At 41.3% G+C, this 16,149-nt stretch overlaps 1 protein-coding gene across 2 annotated transcripts in view; it reads left to right on the plus strand.

The window, feature by feature from the left end:
* Positions 1 to 16,054, plus strand: part of LOC128877394 (uncharacterized) — a 33,297-nt gene extending 17,243 nt beyond the window's left edge. Inside the window, exons 2-13 of one of the 2 annotated variants that reach the window (XM_054124668.1) lie at positions 6,225 to 6,396; positions 6,475 to 6,498; positions 6,862 to 6,977; positions 7,057 to 7,294; positions 7,399 to 10,455; positions 11,053 to 11,250; positions 11,456 to 12,158; positions 12,466 to 12,666; positions 13,387 to 13,545; positions 14,260 to 14,537; positions 14,613 to 14,810; positions 14,945 to 16,054. In XM_054124668.1, the coding sequence (XP_053980643.1) occupies positions 6,225 to 6,396; positions 6,475 to 6,498; positions 6,862 to 6,977; positions 7,057 to 7,294; positions 7,399 to 10,455; positions 11,053 to 11,250; positions 11,456 to 12,158; positions 12,466 to 12,666; positions 13,387 to 13,545; positions 14,260 to 14,537; positions 14,613 to 14,810; positions 14,945 to 15,186 (5,586 nt within the window). In that variant the 3' untranslated portion in view covers positions 15,187 to 16,054. The remainder of the gene's footprint in view (positions 1 to 6,224; positions 6,397 to 6,474; positions 6,499 to 6,861; positions 6,978 to 7,056; positions 7,295 to 7,398; positions 10,456 to 11,052; positions 11,251 to 11,455; positions 12,159 to 12,465; positions 12,667 to 13,386; positions 13,546 to 14,259; positions 14,538 to 14,612; positions 14,811 to 14,944) is intronic. The other variant, XM_054124669.1, reaches the window with a different exon arrangement.
* The last annotated feature ends 95 nt before the right edge of the window (positions 16,055 to 16,149 follow it).

Here is a 16,149-nt window from a genome sequence, read left to right on the forward strand (position 1 = left end):
CCGCGTCATTATTTCGAGTAAACGCCGACAGAGATGGATGTTCCGCCTAAGCCAAGAGGTACCGTCAAATTTAATTCTCAAAATTCACGGGCTACGTGAAGCGTGGAAAGACGCCAGTCCCATAACGCGTCGCTGTACTCATCTCGATAAAAATATCTATTCTTCGTGCATTGCGCGAATGAAACTGTACCCATGGCTACACCTGACGCAATAATCGAACGCCTTTTACGAAACGTGATTACCGGTCAGGAAAAGTAATGATGTGCAGGTTTTACTTCCGTATTATTCTACTTGGATTTAATAACGCACTTTCGCGTGCGCCAAAGCTAATGCCCTCTATAAGAATCGCGTAGCTGTTACCACGCTTTGTGATCCATATAGTTGGATATGCTCGGTAACGCGACTTAAGTACGCACCACTAATTCTTTTTGCAGCTTGCGCATATCCAGAAATGTAGAAAGAGTAATGAACAGTCAAGTAAAAAGCGTTTGAACTTGGACGTTCCATTAAACCGTGCACCGGTCTGCATCGAAGAACAAGCGAATCTTGCCCTTTGGTTCTCTGCTCATGAATAACTTGTAACAGAAAATTCATTAATAAATTTCAATGGTGAATCTTAACTGTGATTTTTTTGTTTATCGTACTCGATTTAAAAGAAAAAATAATATATATATATATATATATATATACAGGGTGTCCCAAAACTCGGGGAGGAGCCGGCAATGGGGGGTAGCTGAGACGATTCTGAACAACAATTTCCTTTGCAAAAATGTCGGATGGGGCTTCGTTAAGGAGATATTAAGCCAAAACCCCGACCAATCAGAGCGCGCGTAAACCGTTGGAGCGGCCGCGGTAGCGTAGGCTACGCGCTGGCGGCCGCGCTTGCACGCGAACAAGTGACTCGACGTGCATCGAAGCATCGACCTAGCGCGTAGCCTTCGCTACCGCGGCCGCTCCAACGGTCTACGCGCGCTCTGATTGGTCGGGGTTTTCGCTTAATATCTCCTTAACGAAGCCCCATCCGACATTTTTGCAAAGGAAATTGTTGTTCAGAATCGTCTCAGCTACCTCCCATTGCCGGCTCCTCCCCGAGTTTTGGGACACCCTGTATATTTTAATTATAATAATAGTATACATATTTATTATAATTACCATATATAATAATTATAATTCGGCTTTACCAGCCAAGACTTGGTTACAAATCTACTTTCATTCTCCCACTTCCTCCCATTACGCCATTCTTTTAAACTTACATCTATAATACTTATTTACTCCCCATCTACCACATCGTGTCTAAAATTCGCAACTACTAAAATTATATACTATCACATCTTTGGTATTCTCTTTAGTCTCTTATTAATTTCCTTTCATTTCTATTTTTCTTATCCATTTCGTCACGGTTTCATCTGCTCTCCCTTCTATCACTCTATCCTCTTTTATCTCATGATTAAAAGAATATATCCCAATAGATTAAAACGATACCGGTTCTCCAATTGGCGTCCAGAAAACCTCACGGAAAGTGCTAGCTTCCTGAAGGCGACGACGTACTTCGAAGCCTTTCCAGGGTTACGCCAAACGAGTGTCGATACTGTCGACGATAATGGCGATTCTAACGGGGGGCTCTACTACGTCTTCGCCAAGTCGCCGACAAACCCTCGTCCTTCGACGGGAATTGCATAGTCGAACGGCTCTTTTGTCGTTGGAGCTGGTAACGACCTGCGGACTGGCCAATAGATCCCAACGAGACAGTCGAACCGTTTCGTTTAAAATGTCGACCATTCTCGGAGTCTAAATGTAAATTGGGAGAGCACCGAGTATCAAAATGTATTTTTTTTTTTAAATACATCTAGAATTATTATTTTACTCTAATGTAAAAAAAATGATGTGTACATACGATCCAAGATTTTTCATTCAACACATAAAATTTCTATTTTCTAATAAAGTGCTATCGTCGTAATCAAACACACTCTCAGGGACATCGAAACCTTCGGACATCCACTGTTGACATACTCTAACACCTCCTAATGACAGTTTAAACATAGTCGAAGAAAAAAATAACCTACGAATGTCCTTCGACATTAATTCCCTTCCAGGCACAAGACGGTCGCGACGTTCTCAAAGTGCGCGAACAAAACGTTGCAACATGCCAAGTTTACATATGGCCACTAAAATTTCCATGAATCGTTCGACAAATCGAACCATTAGACCGTCCCGTTCCAGCCGCAGTTACGAATGCAAATTACATGAAAATCGATGCACCATTGCTCAAGGGACTGACCCAAATGCAGATGACTATCATTCTGGAGCATACTGACGAGATGACGCTGAGTCACTGTCAATGAGAATCGCATAAATCAGCATGGTTGATCGACGCCTTTGTCCACTTTTAAAAGCCGATTTAATTTAACGTCCGATGGGTCCATGACCAATCGGATACCTGAAATAATTAACAGGTTGACTGTCAAACAACTCGTACAAATTTATACAAGTCTAACACTTTGTTTTTATATAACCGACAATTATTTTTGTTGAATTTAAACTAGTACTTATCTTTGCAATTTCGCCAAGCTAATAGAACCTGCACAGATTTATTTTGTTTAACATATTATCTTCAGAAGTTATGTATTCAATTCCTTGGTGAATAATCTTGTACTTTTGCAAAAGTTCCTAATTATACTTTTGAACGTGACCATCTCGAAACAAAATGTAAACATGCTGCCACGTTCCTAAATCACCCTTCGAAATATTACATTAATATTCCTATATTAACTTGGCAGCTCATTTTCACCAATTGTTCCGAATCGTGATAAATGGGATCGAAATAAATTATAGCGGTCTCAAAATGCTAAATTCGTGGACTCTTCCACGGCACACTTTTATGCGGAATTGTAATCAACCCGCAACGATGACGATGCTGGAGTTCGATTGTTATTCAATCGTAAAATTTCGAACTTCAACTTTTTGGCGTGCCCCTCGAGAATGGGAATAATAATAATAAGCTGGCGCGGCGCGTAGGCTTGACAGAGACCGTATACGACCCTTTCAGAGCTTTTATGCGAATAACGTTTCAAAGGAGCCGAATGCTTCATTAACGACAATTCTCTACGGATCCGTTTGCATTCTATACACTTAACTGCCAAGAGACACGCCGAACCTTCTCGTACGTTGTCATTTTCTACTCTCTGCGATCGACGTACACCTGGAGATATAATCTGATATTGATACAGCAGAATGAAACTTTCGTTACAACTTTCAAAGCACGTCGAACCATTTGGCGAATGCGTTCAGCGAGCTTGAGGAAATACATAAACCGTGTGCCCTCGCTTCGACGTGGATGCTTTATCGCTTAATTTTTCTCATTTCTTCCTTGTTCTGGATGCTAATGAAAAAGATGGCGGGCAATAAATCAAGGAGACCCTGGAAAGAATGGACCTTTACGACTTTGCAGACCTCCGAGTGATTCGGAACACTTCCTTCCCCGCCAAGTCTTTGTCTTGCAAATACGTCGTCTTAACGCATAATAGAAGCTCCGTTGTAATCTCGTACGTAACGTACGAAGTCTGGAAAATAAAAAAAGAAGAAAAGCGACTGAATTGACTGTAAAATCTTCGCAAGTATTCCCGACGAGACGGTACGTAAGAAAAACATTGAGAGATTTGCATTGTGATTCGTGCAAACCAATGTCTACAACGTGTTCCATCCGTGACCATCTTGATGGTTACAGCTGAACGCAGCACGTGTGCAGTTGCTGCGCTGGCCATTGTGCGAGAAAAAGACCAAGAAAAACACTGCACGATATTTCTTAGCGAATCACGACATCGATAAACCTTTAACGGTGCACGGCCATGGAATTCTCGGCGCGCTGGCGAATCTTCAATTCGATTCGGTTGGCGACCACTCATCTAACAAACCGTACTGTTTCGGATTGGATGATTCGTTCAATGTACTATTGCACGTAACACTTTACTTCCTGTTAGTTGTGGATTAAAATTATTTCTAATTAAAATATTCCACCGTCTAAACGTCTATAATCTCCACTCAGATCAACGGTTTATAAGCTTCTCAAATGATATAAATAAATTCTAATTATGTTCTGGTATATTTGAAATCATTCGTAACTTTTTACGACCAGTGTATACGTATACATTAATCCATATAAATATGGTACGTCGAAAAAGTATCACGTCGTACTCCGTAATGACATTCTACTTGCGTCACAGTTTGCTCTTGGACGATTGGTTCCCTCATTTCGAAGCCAACGACCTCGGAGTACACACAGACTTCCGATTATGTGGCCATGAAGACTCGATCGGTCATAACACTTAAGCGTGAAATTATTTTTCACCGTTGATCGAGTCGTTAGCCATCGTCATCAACACCGCACGTCGGAATACGTTCCGCGTGTCAACTCGCGACAGACGTCGAGTCTATTACTCGAATACTATACAAACTACGACGGGTATGTTGATTGATTCGTTTGTCTCGACTACTTTGATATCTTCGTTGTTCTCAAGGATACAAAGAATGGAGTGACAGTTCCACGAACACAAAGCGATTGCATAGAACTATGATCTCCATTTTTAATCTTCATAAAAGAAGTTGGAAAACAGACGAATCACGAAGAATAAATTATTAAGGTTGTTGCTCTGCGAATTTATTTATTAATGGAGGATTTTAACAAAACTCCGCTTGATTGTTCCTTGAATAAACATGAATCATATAAACCTGTTTCGATTTAAATTAACCACTCCAGTTTTATGAAACACGATATAAAAATTGTGTAATTTTAGCACAGACCCTTATGAATCATACAGATTTTCACATGAATGTAGGAACTTGCTGAAAATTTGACATGTTACAAAAACCGGAATTATAATCATTAAGAGAAAAATAACAATTACTGACCGCGCCAATTTTGTGAAATATAATTCATTAAAATCTGAAACAGAACGTAGAGAAGTCGTGCAGTAATAGTCACCCTTGTGGCCACAATCATTTCACGAGTATTATGATTATTATGAGTATTATGATTATATACCTATTAATTTATTCTAAGCGCGTGCGAGGGCAGTAAGACTGTACTTAAAAAAAATTGTCCAATTACATTTTCCAACCTGACTATCTCGAAGCAACTACTGTAACTTCTGTGCTTGTAGTTTACATCCAGTTTATAGAAGAATAATAAATAATTGTTGACGGAAATTGAATTAAGTGGACCGAATTGCGTGACCATCTGTACAATAAAATAAATTATTTGAGATAAATATTGGACGAAGGTTGCTTCTACGACGAACAAGAAAATACTATCATTTATCTTTAAAAGTTACGGCAGAATGTCAGCCATGCGTAGTATGAAATTCACGGAGGAGAACCGTGACAAATGTGCTAACAGTACCACTTGGTCGGGAATACAAGTGTGACCACGCCGTAATAGATTATTTCCATATTAACCATCATGGCCCGCGTACCGCTGATCGGAACGATATGAGTTTTCTGTACGGTCCCACCTGCCGTGCTTCACTTCGAAACCTTCCTTTCATTTTGTTTCTTAAGCATTCCATCTCGACGCTGGTACCGTTATTGGTATTACTGTACGCCTGACTAAATTTATCGACGGTTCGGTTTATTGAATCGTCGAACAGCGGCGGTTAGTTGGTCACTGGATACAGCGCGGGACAAAATGATACCACCTTTTATGCTCCACCCATGCTCCATAAAACTGACAAGAAAATTATTATTATCATCGCGAACCGAACGACACGCATCGCTTTACATTTTTAAATGTACAGTTAGACGCTGGTCATTGATTAATAAAATATAGAAGACCAAAACGGGATAGTTGGATATACAGCACGTATAATAACCAGACTGCGGATTTTATGCATGTGGAGTGTAGACGGAAATGAAAAAGATATATTGACGTATGCAAAGTAGCAATGAATTTATCAAGTCTGCAGTCTAATGCGAGCAAGCGATTTACGAACGAGTGAATTTCTGAAGTTAATTACATACGACTGCGAACAGAATAAAACGTTTGAATGTAGTCGAATGAACTCGAGGAATTTCACGTTATCGCGTAAAATATCGCTGTTAGTTGATACACATACTTGTTAAACGATCGATGCTTGCGAGAGTTTTGCAATGACGAATGCAGTATCGCGTATTAAGAATGCACAGCCGAGAATTCGTATAAAATGGACGTATCCGTTTCTGTTTAATTATAGAACGATTATTATTTACCACCACGGTCGACATGGTCCAGAGTGTCTCCACAGCAAAGCAAGAAACAAAGAGGCAGTACCACGTGGAAAGTTGGCAGCGCAATGCTAATAATCTCCGCCATGCTAGTATTAATCGCCGTCTTCGCGATCGCTGGGCTAGCGTTATGGATGGGAGGTTCGTTTATGATTTACAATTCCTTTTCTCGCGTCGCCTATAATCGCTAGACAGTCAAATTATTCTTATTTGTTTCAGCTCTTCGGACAGACTCAAAAAATGGTAAGCACGATATTTCAATTATCTCGCCCAATTACAGTTTCGCGAAAATGATCGAGTGTACGATCTATCGTCACCCAGTTCGAATGATTTTCAATAATTTTGTATATCCCGTACTTTGAATAAATTAATTCGCGAACCTGAAACTAATTATGCATGCAGCATTTATTCTCCATTAAGCACGAACTTTAATTACGCTTCCATCATAATTTTACGACTAGTATGAATTCGTAATACACTTTAAGTAAATCTGAATTACGATTACAGTTTACTCGATGAGAGTGTTTAAATTGAGTTGTAGGTTGCCCGACGAACAGTATTCACAAATTCCACGAAAGTAACTCAAGGGTTCGTTAATAATTTCAGCGATCGTTGGATTCACGTGCACCTTCAGGGTGGCCAAAGGTGAAAAATACAATCCCATGTTGAAATTAAATACGAGCATGGTGTTTCGTGAGAAGGAACGAAAATATAAGAATATAGTGAGTATAGAAACGAACGTTAAGGAATTTTGGTTTAATAAATTAAAACAACCTGACGAGTTCCATTACCGTGTTTCAGTTCGAGCTCCTATTTAGAAGGAGCGTGTTGGGCACCGCTTATCAGAAGACCGTCATAGACAAATTCGAAAACGGTGTTCTGAAAGTCTTCTTCAGGATATATCTGGACAGGAGGAAGATACCACGATCGATCACGAATATCGAGGATACGATCGAAGACATTATCGCGAAGGAGACGTACTCGACGTCATCCCTGTTTAAGGACATGGAATTGGACCTCACCACGATATCAGTGAAAAGTAAGCACCCGTTGTGAGCGATGATTAAGTCCGATAAATTAATTACTGTAATTACCTCGAATATTATTCTTAGAATGAGCGTATTCTTTTTCTCTCTAACTCAGGAATAAATCAAGATTCATCTGGAAGTCAGAAACAGTCGCAGCAGAGGAACGCGATGATCACCAAGAACGGACTTCTGCGTCCAAGTCGAAACAATACGCTGATAACAAGCCCGAAATCAAAAACGAAACCGACCAAGCCAGAGTCTAGCGAGCCCGAAATCGATTTCAGCAATATACCTACGATTCAGGGCACATACAAAGCAACAAAAGTGAACGCCACGTCTCAAAACAAGGCCAACGCCACCGAGAGTGTTAAAACGCAGCCCGACGCGAAGAACAGTACCAAGGGACCGTTAGCTCTCGAGGAAACTACGATTAAGTCCTCCGCGGCGGTAACGGAGGAGCCAACTCGCAGCAACGCGCACACTGTACCCATTAAAATCAAACAGAAGGTCAATTACACCGCAAACAACGAACGGCGCAACGAAACTATCCAAGAATCTACCACGAGAGTCCCAACGTCCACGATGGCTCCCACTCGAATCGAAGCTGAGGACATTTTCAAGGATTTCCGCAAGCCAGACTTGGAGATGTCACCGTGGAAGCCGATCATACCCTACGTGAACACGGAATTGAAATTACTGCCTGGTAATGTCGAAACGACGAACAACAAAGTGAATTACAGCAATACGAAACCTGGGGAAGCATTTGTCCCCGAGTCAACGGTGAAAGCTCCTCAGCACACCGTACAAAGTGCAATTCCTGAGTCGACTACGTCGAAAACGTGGCTCCCAGAACCGCCGGAGAACTCTTTCGCGGACGTTCCCGGGATGAGCACGTTCGACACGGGCGACAGCGACTTTCCGCACGACAGAATCGTGCCCCAGGAGATGGTGAACTTCCGGGTGAATGGGAAATTCAAGAACAAGATACCAGGACTAATGGAGGACGGACAGATCTTCACTATGCCTCCGAAAATGGACGAGATCGAGAAACCGGAAATAGAAGTCTCGGGTCAGTTGCCGGCGGAGACGTACGACATCAAGCTTCGAACCTCTGCTCAGCCCGAGAAAATGGAGTTTTCGTTCACTAAACCGTACAGGTCCACCAATGAGAACGAGACCGGATGGAGAGTCCCTAGTTCGCGGATTTCGTACACAAACACGGCAGCTGGACAACAGGAATCTGTCGGTCAATTAGAAAACCTAAAACATAGCCAAAAGACAGTGGACCAAAGTTCTGTTGACACGGAAAAGGAGAATTCGAGTAATTTCATGTCGAGTTCAAGTACTCCCAGGTGGAACGTGCAGAAACCCACCGAACCGAGCGTGGAGTTCACCACGAAAATCTCGAGGGTAGGGGTAGCAGAGCCCGTTCCCGACGCAGACATCGAACTGGAGCCTAGGAATCGATACTCGGACATCCAAGCCGTCACCAAGCACAATAGTAACGCTTTGCAGGACAGAAAGGTTGACAAAACTGCCCAGGAGCCAGTCTACACGAGCTACAAGACACCTGATCTCAACGGTGCTGGCTTCAGGCCGAGTCTAATCGAAAACTCTGGAACGCTGAAACCCTTCAGGCACACGATACCTGTTGACAAAATCGCGTCGGTTGTGAACGATAAAGAGGACACCTTGTCGAAGCAAAAGACCAACGCCGTGACGGACAGTATAATCAACGGCGAGGAGAAATTTGTCGAGGAGGCTCAGAGTACGAGGACTGGGAGCAATTCACAGAAGAATGGGTCGCAAGAGTTGCCGAACCTGGAAAAAGTTGTGGAGATAGAGACATTCTTCGAAGACCAGGGCGGTGGCTTCGAAGCGAATATTCCAGCGGATCACGAAAAGCTCGAGCTGTCCGAACGCGTAACGTCGACGGAATCGAACAGTCAGGGTATGATAGACGACGAGAAATTCTTGAAGATGAGCACGACGGAGGTTTACTCGGAAGTGATTCATCCATCGTATAACAACGTGGACAGACTGATTCTAAAGAACGAAGACACCAAGCAAACGCCACCAGAAAAGATAACGCCGAACGTGTCGAGAAACTCCACCTTCATTGAAATCGACACCCTGAAGCACACTCCTGGAGAAGTCGAAAACAGCAGTTGGTCGGAAAGTAGACCGTCTACAGAAGTCGAATCGGACCTGGCCTCTAATGGAACCATGAATCGACCTGGATCGCTGGAGACCCGGAAGAAGATCTACAACGATACTTTGAAGGCCTACGTGGTGGAAAACTTGGTCACCCTGGCACCTGTCAAGAGTAACACTGCCATTGGCAGACCTGTGAGGCCGAGACCCAAGGTGGATAGCCAGAAAGTATCGAAGAACGTCGAGAAATCCACGAACCGAAGTACGACGGACGATGCCATACTTCTTGAGCAGTTGTTCGGCGTTCAGAATCGCGCTAGGAACACGACAAAACGCGAAAACTCCGGCGACGGATATCCCAGAATAGAACAGATAATAGAAGTGGTGACGTCCATCAGCACTAAAATATCCTCGAACATTAAAGAGAATCCTGTCGTATTGAAACTTGTGGTTACCAATTCCACTTCTCTTCCAGTGATACATTCGGAACTCCAGGAAGAGGAAGCGTCGACTCCGCGAGTATCGGTACAAGAAAAACTTTCCGTGGGTGAGAATCGAGAAGAGAATCGTTCTTTTAAAGACGAAACGGCGGTGGAAGATTCAAACAAAGGAGATAAAATAGAAAAGACGCCTTCCTTGACGGGTACGGAGGCGCAAACAATACAGACGTCGGACAGGAAGATCTCCGCGATCGAGAATCGATTTTTGTTGGAAAAACTGAAACAATTAGCCGAGATAGGAACAGATGACAAGCCAGCGAAGAGCAGCAAGAATCATTCGAGACCGATCGGAACGTCGCAGCCTCACGTTTCGAAGGGACAGGAAACTCGGCCGTTTCTCGACTTTGAGAAGCTGAAGGAAATCGCGGACATCGCCACTGGAAACAAGACCCTCATGAACTCGACCGCGGGGTTCACGATGACTCGCGACGGGGTCGAGATATTCACCAAGATTCTGACCAAGGTCGAAGACCGCGGCGATAAGATGATTTCTACCACAGAGAAAAGTATAGAAACTGGTAACTATTTGGGAACATCTTAAGGGGTTGTATCTACCTGAATCGTTGGACATGGTCTCGACTCTGGGATTATTCTTCCAGTGTATTTCTAAAAATTATTAATTTTATTATTGGAAGTATGCAAAAGTTTTTACTTGAAAAGTTCATTTATTAATAAACCAAAATGAAATATACCATGAATTAAAGTGTTGATCTTCGGCTGCTACAACCATTGCTCACCTTGAAAAAGATTCCCTTGAATTGTTGCGTTGGAATATCACTTTATCGTCGGTGTATTTAAACATTTTTAACGGTATAAAAAGACGCGCAACTTTCGCAAAAGAAAAAAAAGAGTTTCACAGAATATAAAAAGTTACCAAGAATATAAACAATAATGTTTGCGTAATTCATAAAAGGAGACATCGAAATGTGAGCGGTTTTTGCATACTCCTAATAAAATGGCAAACTTTAAAGTCAGAGACTAAATTTCTATGTTATCAACGAGCAGAAACTAATTTCTTTCAATGTGTCCAGGTACATGTGACCCCTGAAACGATTACACAGCGATCACTTTGTCTGCGATTAAAAATTCTTATCCCACGCCATCCGTTTTCACAGACGATTGTTTCGGTTTCCTATGCAGAGACGGAAAATGTCTGCCCTCCAGCGGCAGATGCAACATGCTGGGTGAATGCTCGAATTCGGAAGACGAAGCCAACTGCACGTGCGCCGACTTTTTAAAAGCGCAGCTCCTCCACCAGAAAATTTGCGACGGTGTGGCCGACTGCTGGGACTATTCGGACGAAACAGACTGCGGTATTTATTCTTACAAATGATTATTGACAGATATCGCATCTGACAAACAGTTTCAATACTATCACAATTCCGATAAGACGAAAATATCATTAAACACGCGTAATGAAATTGGAACAAATTCTGATAAAGTAATGAACAATTTTTCTTTCTCTGCAAGGAACAGAGGGCTCAACAAAATAATTTCTTTTCTTCGATTGCTTGTCAGACTGGTGCGAGGAGGGGCAATTCGTTTGCGGTAACAGCCGATCTTGCGTGGATCAAGACAAGGTGTGCAATGGCTTCGCGGACTGCCCCGAAGGAGAGGACGAAAAAAAGTGTGCCGCACTCATAGAAGACGATGCAATACCAAACCACGAGAAAACAAGTGCGTCCTCGAAATATGAGAATAATTTTGAGCCTACCGTGACCGAAGACTACGCACTCCCGCAGGAATATTTTTCCGAAATAGAATCCAGCACTGACAAGGACGTCGTCTTCGATCAAGAAGCAGTCGAGTCTTCCATCTCGGAATCGACGACCATCCGCGCATCCAAGAGCAACGTTCAACTGGACAAAATTATAACCACGAAGAACGAGTCAACGGTTAAAGAAGGAACGGTTTTCGATAATCGTGAGCGATCTAACGCCACTATCCTCGTATCTGGAAGGGAAATATCGTCAAACACGAAAGATGTTTTGGCTCACGGGAACTCGATCCATGTGAATACGAAAAATAACGAGGCTATGACCACGAACAATGTCAAGAAGGAAATTAACAATTACAACGAAAAGGGTTACATAAACATACGAAAGAACGGGAAATGGGGGAAATTGTGTTTAAGCGGGATGGATGATCTGTTGCAAGAGAGACAGGCTACCTGGACCATCGAAGATCTTGGCAGAGCGGTTTGCAAGGCGATTACGTATCAGTAAGTATTACATAATACTATCGGTTGATGTTTCCCACTTTTCTCTTAAAGTTTCTAAAATATAAACTACCAAAAAATGAAGTGTCTCGAAACTGGTCAAATTCTTATGCTCGATAGAATTCAATTGATCTCCACAGCTAAACATACAGAGTCTACTCTTTACTGGTACTTTAGTTTCAATATTGAGACATAAAATACGTTGGGTAGTTCTTTGATATTTATTCGAACCCCCTTTAAAGAAAATGATAAGCTTATGAGCATTAGAACACGTGCTAAATGTATCAACGAATTGACAAATGTTCTCCAGAGATTACGAGACAGTCGAAAAGGTATTGGACGAAAGGCCAACGTCCAGTCGCTCGTATTACACGTTGTCGTACAACGAGAAATCTCTGGACAAAACGATCCTGACTTTCAAACCATCCGAATGCCCGAGCGGCGAGATTCTCAGGGTCAAGTGCAAGAACCTTGAGTGCGGAATAAGAACGCAGGCACCATCGCAGGCCAGGTATACTCACTGAACCAGTTTCTCATAATTATATACCGACCGCAACATTTATACAACTATTTTGTATACAAACTACGCCCAAGGATAATGCCCTCCTCCTGCGTTTCAGTAATAATAATATATCGGTCGGAGAGAGAGAGAGAGAGAGAGAGAGAGAGAGAGAGAGAGAAAAGTATGGTACACGGATACGCATAAAATTAGAATATCAAACGGTCGTTATTGCTCCGAGACGAGCAACTATAATACCATGTATCGGCATCGTACATTTTTATCAAGATTCGTGTGAATATTGCTAATCCATCGAAACGTTCTGTTATTTCCACATCCCACGGATGCATTCCCGACGTATAGAATATTAAAACAATATTCTACGAGTTATATTTGTTCTATTATTGCGTTAATATTAAAAATAGCAAAAGGTTTTGATAGACCTGATATTTTCACATTATGCATTCCCGACGTATAGAATATTAAAACAATATTCTACGAGTTATATTTGTTCTATTATTGCGTTAATATTAAAAATAGCAAAAGGTTTTGATAGACCTGATATTTTCACATTATGCATTCTCGACGCTTAGAATATTAAAGCAATATTCTACGCGTTATATTTGCTTTGTTATTGCGCTAATATTAAACAGGACAGAAGGTTTTGATAGACATGGTACACGAAAATTAAATGTGTAAACGTATTTGTGGGAAATGTGTGCATTGAAGTAGATCGAATGTTTCTCGACGTTCCAGGATAGTCGGAGGTGGTAGCTCTTCGGCTGGAAGTTGGCCGTGGCAAGTGGCTCTCTACAAGGAAGGTGATTATCAATGCGGCGGTGCTCTCATCAGCGACAGATGGGTCGTATCCGCAGCGCATTGCTTTTATCAGTAAGTGGAAGAAACATGTTACTAAAATCGAAGAAATGAATTCAATTAAAATTGATCAAAAACTTGAGTAAGGTACCAAAGTCATTATCCAAACAGTAAATAAACGATAGTTATAAACTTCAAGCAATCAGAGATATTCAGATTTTTAATTTGCCTGTCGATAACTCAAATTAACGTAAACATTTGTGGTATTTGTACCATTGGTTCCGCTAGATAAAACATGAATTCGCGTCTTTTGAAGCATCCTGTACCGACGAATAAAGCGAGTCTTGGCCGACTGGCCTTCTTTATACTCCAAAGACATTTGAGAATGAGAGTAAGCCAGGAACGCTGGAAAATTACGTTACCTCGGTACTTCTTTTCTTTATCGTTGAATCTATTTCAAACGAGAGTGAAATAGGTCAGTAGGTACTAGTTCAACCTGCCCAGAATAACATTGTGTGGAACCCTTAACGAAATTACTAGCAATCTTGGCTGCACTTGCTCGAATAAGAAACTGGTTCATCATGAAATGAAAGTAGTACACTAGGCTTCAATTCCGAGCACCGTTACGAACAAACGATTGAAGAAAAACTTGATAAGACTGGCATAGTAACATAATAATTATTGTGACCTTTTAATAAATATTTGTAAACATAAAAAAATGTCCTTGAATTAATGAAAAGAACACGTATACCTGAGGTTTCCTTATACGAAGTACGATATTTTTGACAGTGCTCAAGATAAATATTGGGTGGCTAGAATCGGAGCAACGCGTCGGGGGAGTTTCCCGAGTCCTTACGAACAAGTGTTACGTTTGGACCACATATCCTTGCATCCCGAGTACATTGACAACGGATTTATAAACGATATAGCGATGCTGAGGCTCGAAGAGCAGGTGGTATTCAGCGACTACGTTAGACCGATATGTCTTCCTGAAACAGAGCCAAAAAGTGGTACTATGTGTACCGTGACGGGATGGGGACAACTGTTTGAGATTGGAAGAATATTTCGTAAGTATACCTTTCGATAATATACCTTTTAATGTATACCTTTTAATAATTTTCGATTAACTTTTTATTAAATAGCGGATACGTTGCAAGAGGTACAACTACCTGTAATCTCGACGGAGGAGTGTCGAAGGAAGACTCTGTTCCTTCCTTTATACAGGATCACATCGGGAATGCTGTGCGCAGGATTACAGAATGGAGGAAGAGATGCTTGTTTAGGAGACAGTGGTGGACCTCTGGTTTGCTCGGGATCGGACAACAAGTACACTCTTCATGGTAAGACACACACACACACGCACACTGTAGTACTAAAAAAGATAAGAAAAGATTAAAAATATTGTAAACGCGATTGATCAGGATTCTAGTTGCGAGATAGTGTAATCATTAAAATTGTATGGCTTTCTCTCCAGGTATTACTTCGAACGGTTACGGTTGCGCAAGACCAGGGAGACCTGGAGTCTACACGAAAGTTCATCATTACCTCCCTTGGATGGAGCATACAATTTCGAGAAAAGACATACGATCATCGATAGCGTCCTGCAAGGGCCATCGATGTCCACTTGGTGAATGTTTACCAAAATCTCGAGTATGCAATGAATTTTTAGAATGCTCGGACGGTAGCAATGAACGTAATTGTCCTGTTAACTTATAATTACAAAAGACTGATCGTATTTGTACGTGAATCCCTGCGTATTTATCTGTTCAGCTGTGCAAGCATCGAACAAACGAATTAATTAATTTAACGATAAACGAGATCAAGAATCCGCTGGTCTGCTCGCTGGCAACGAAAGAATAGTTGGGCCAAAATCAATTGGAAAAAACAGACGTGCTGCTTGGCGTAAATTCACAGTTGGAACTGCGATCGTGAGCAACCAATTAATTTTATCCCAACGATAGTCTGTTTGCCGCAGATAGACGCGAGAAGTGACTTTTTAGATAAAAATAAAAACTTTAAAAAAAAAACGTGAACACTAGAGGATAATGTTAGAATTTGCACTGATTTTGAATCGGTAGGAACACTTTTGTAAAATATAAAATTTTCATTGGTTTTATATGTGTGCAATACATAGATAGAAATTGAAAACTGACGATAAATGTTAGAAAATGTATTGAACATCGGTGAGCGCTGTTAAGAGTTTCGATTATTAATGATAACTGGTGATACCGCGAACACTGATGTATAATTTTCTATGCAATTATCTTCGTGCTGAATAGTTAACATTAATGCATTAGGATCGTAAAAGTAAATCGACTAATGGCAATCGTTAGGTTATTTGCGGCATTATTTGTTCCACGACAATACGAATAGTCGCCAAGAATAGTATCTCTAAGTCATTCGCACAACTCAAATATATTTAGCTTAGGAATGTTTAGATGAACCTGGCATTTTGATTCTTTGTAGCTGCAAAACGAATCTCAAGGCCACGTATATCGTGCTCACTACTTCAGTCTCTTTGTAAGTTCGAAGATTTTTAACATAATGTGTATATATCGTGTCTAATGTATTATGTAAAAAATCTTTTAATGCTAATAAATAAGGATTTTAAAAAAAAAAAGAAAAACATCCTGCATAACTTTTTACCTGAAGTATTACTGTTTAATCATACGTCGGTTC

This window comes from Hylaeus volcanicus, chromosome 5, assembly GCF_026283585.1.
Source record: "Hylaeus volcanicus isolate JK05 chromosome 5, UHH_iyHylVolc1.0_haploid, whole genome shotgun sequence".
In the NCBI taxonomy this organism is placed as follows: Eukaryota; Metazoa; Arthropoda; class Insecta; order Hymenoptera; family Colletidae; genus Hylaeus; species Hylaeus volcanicus.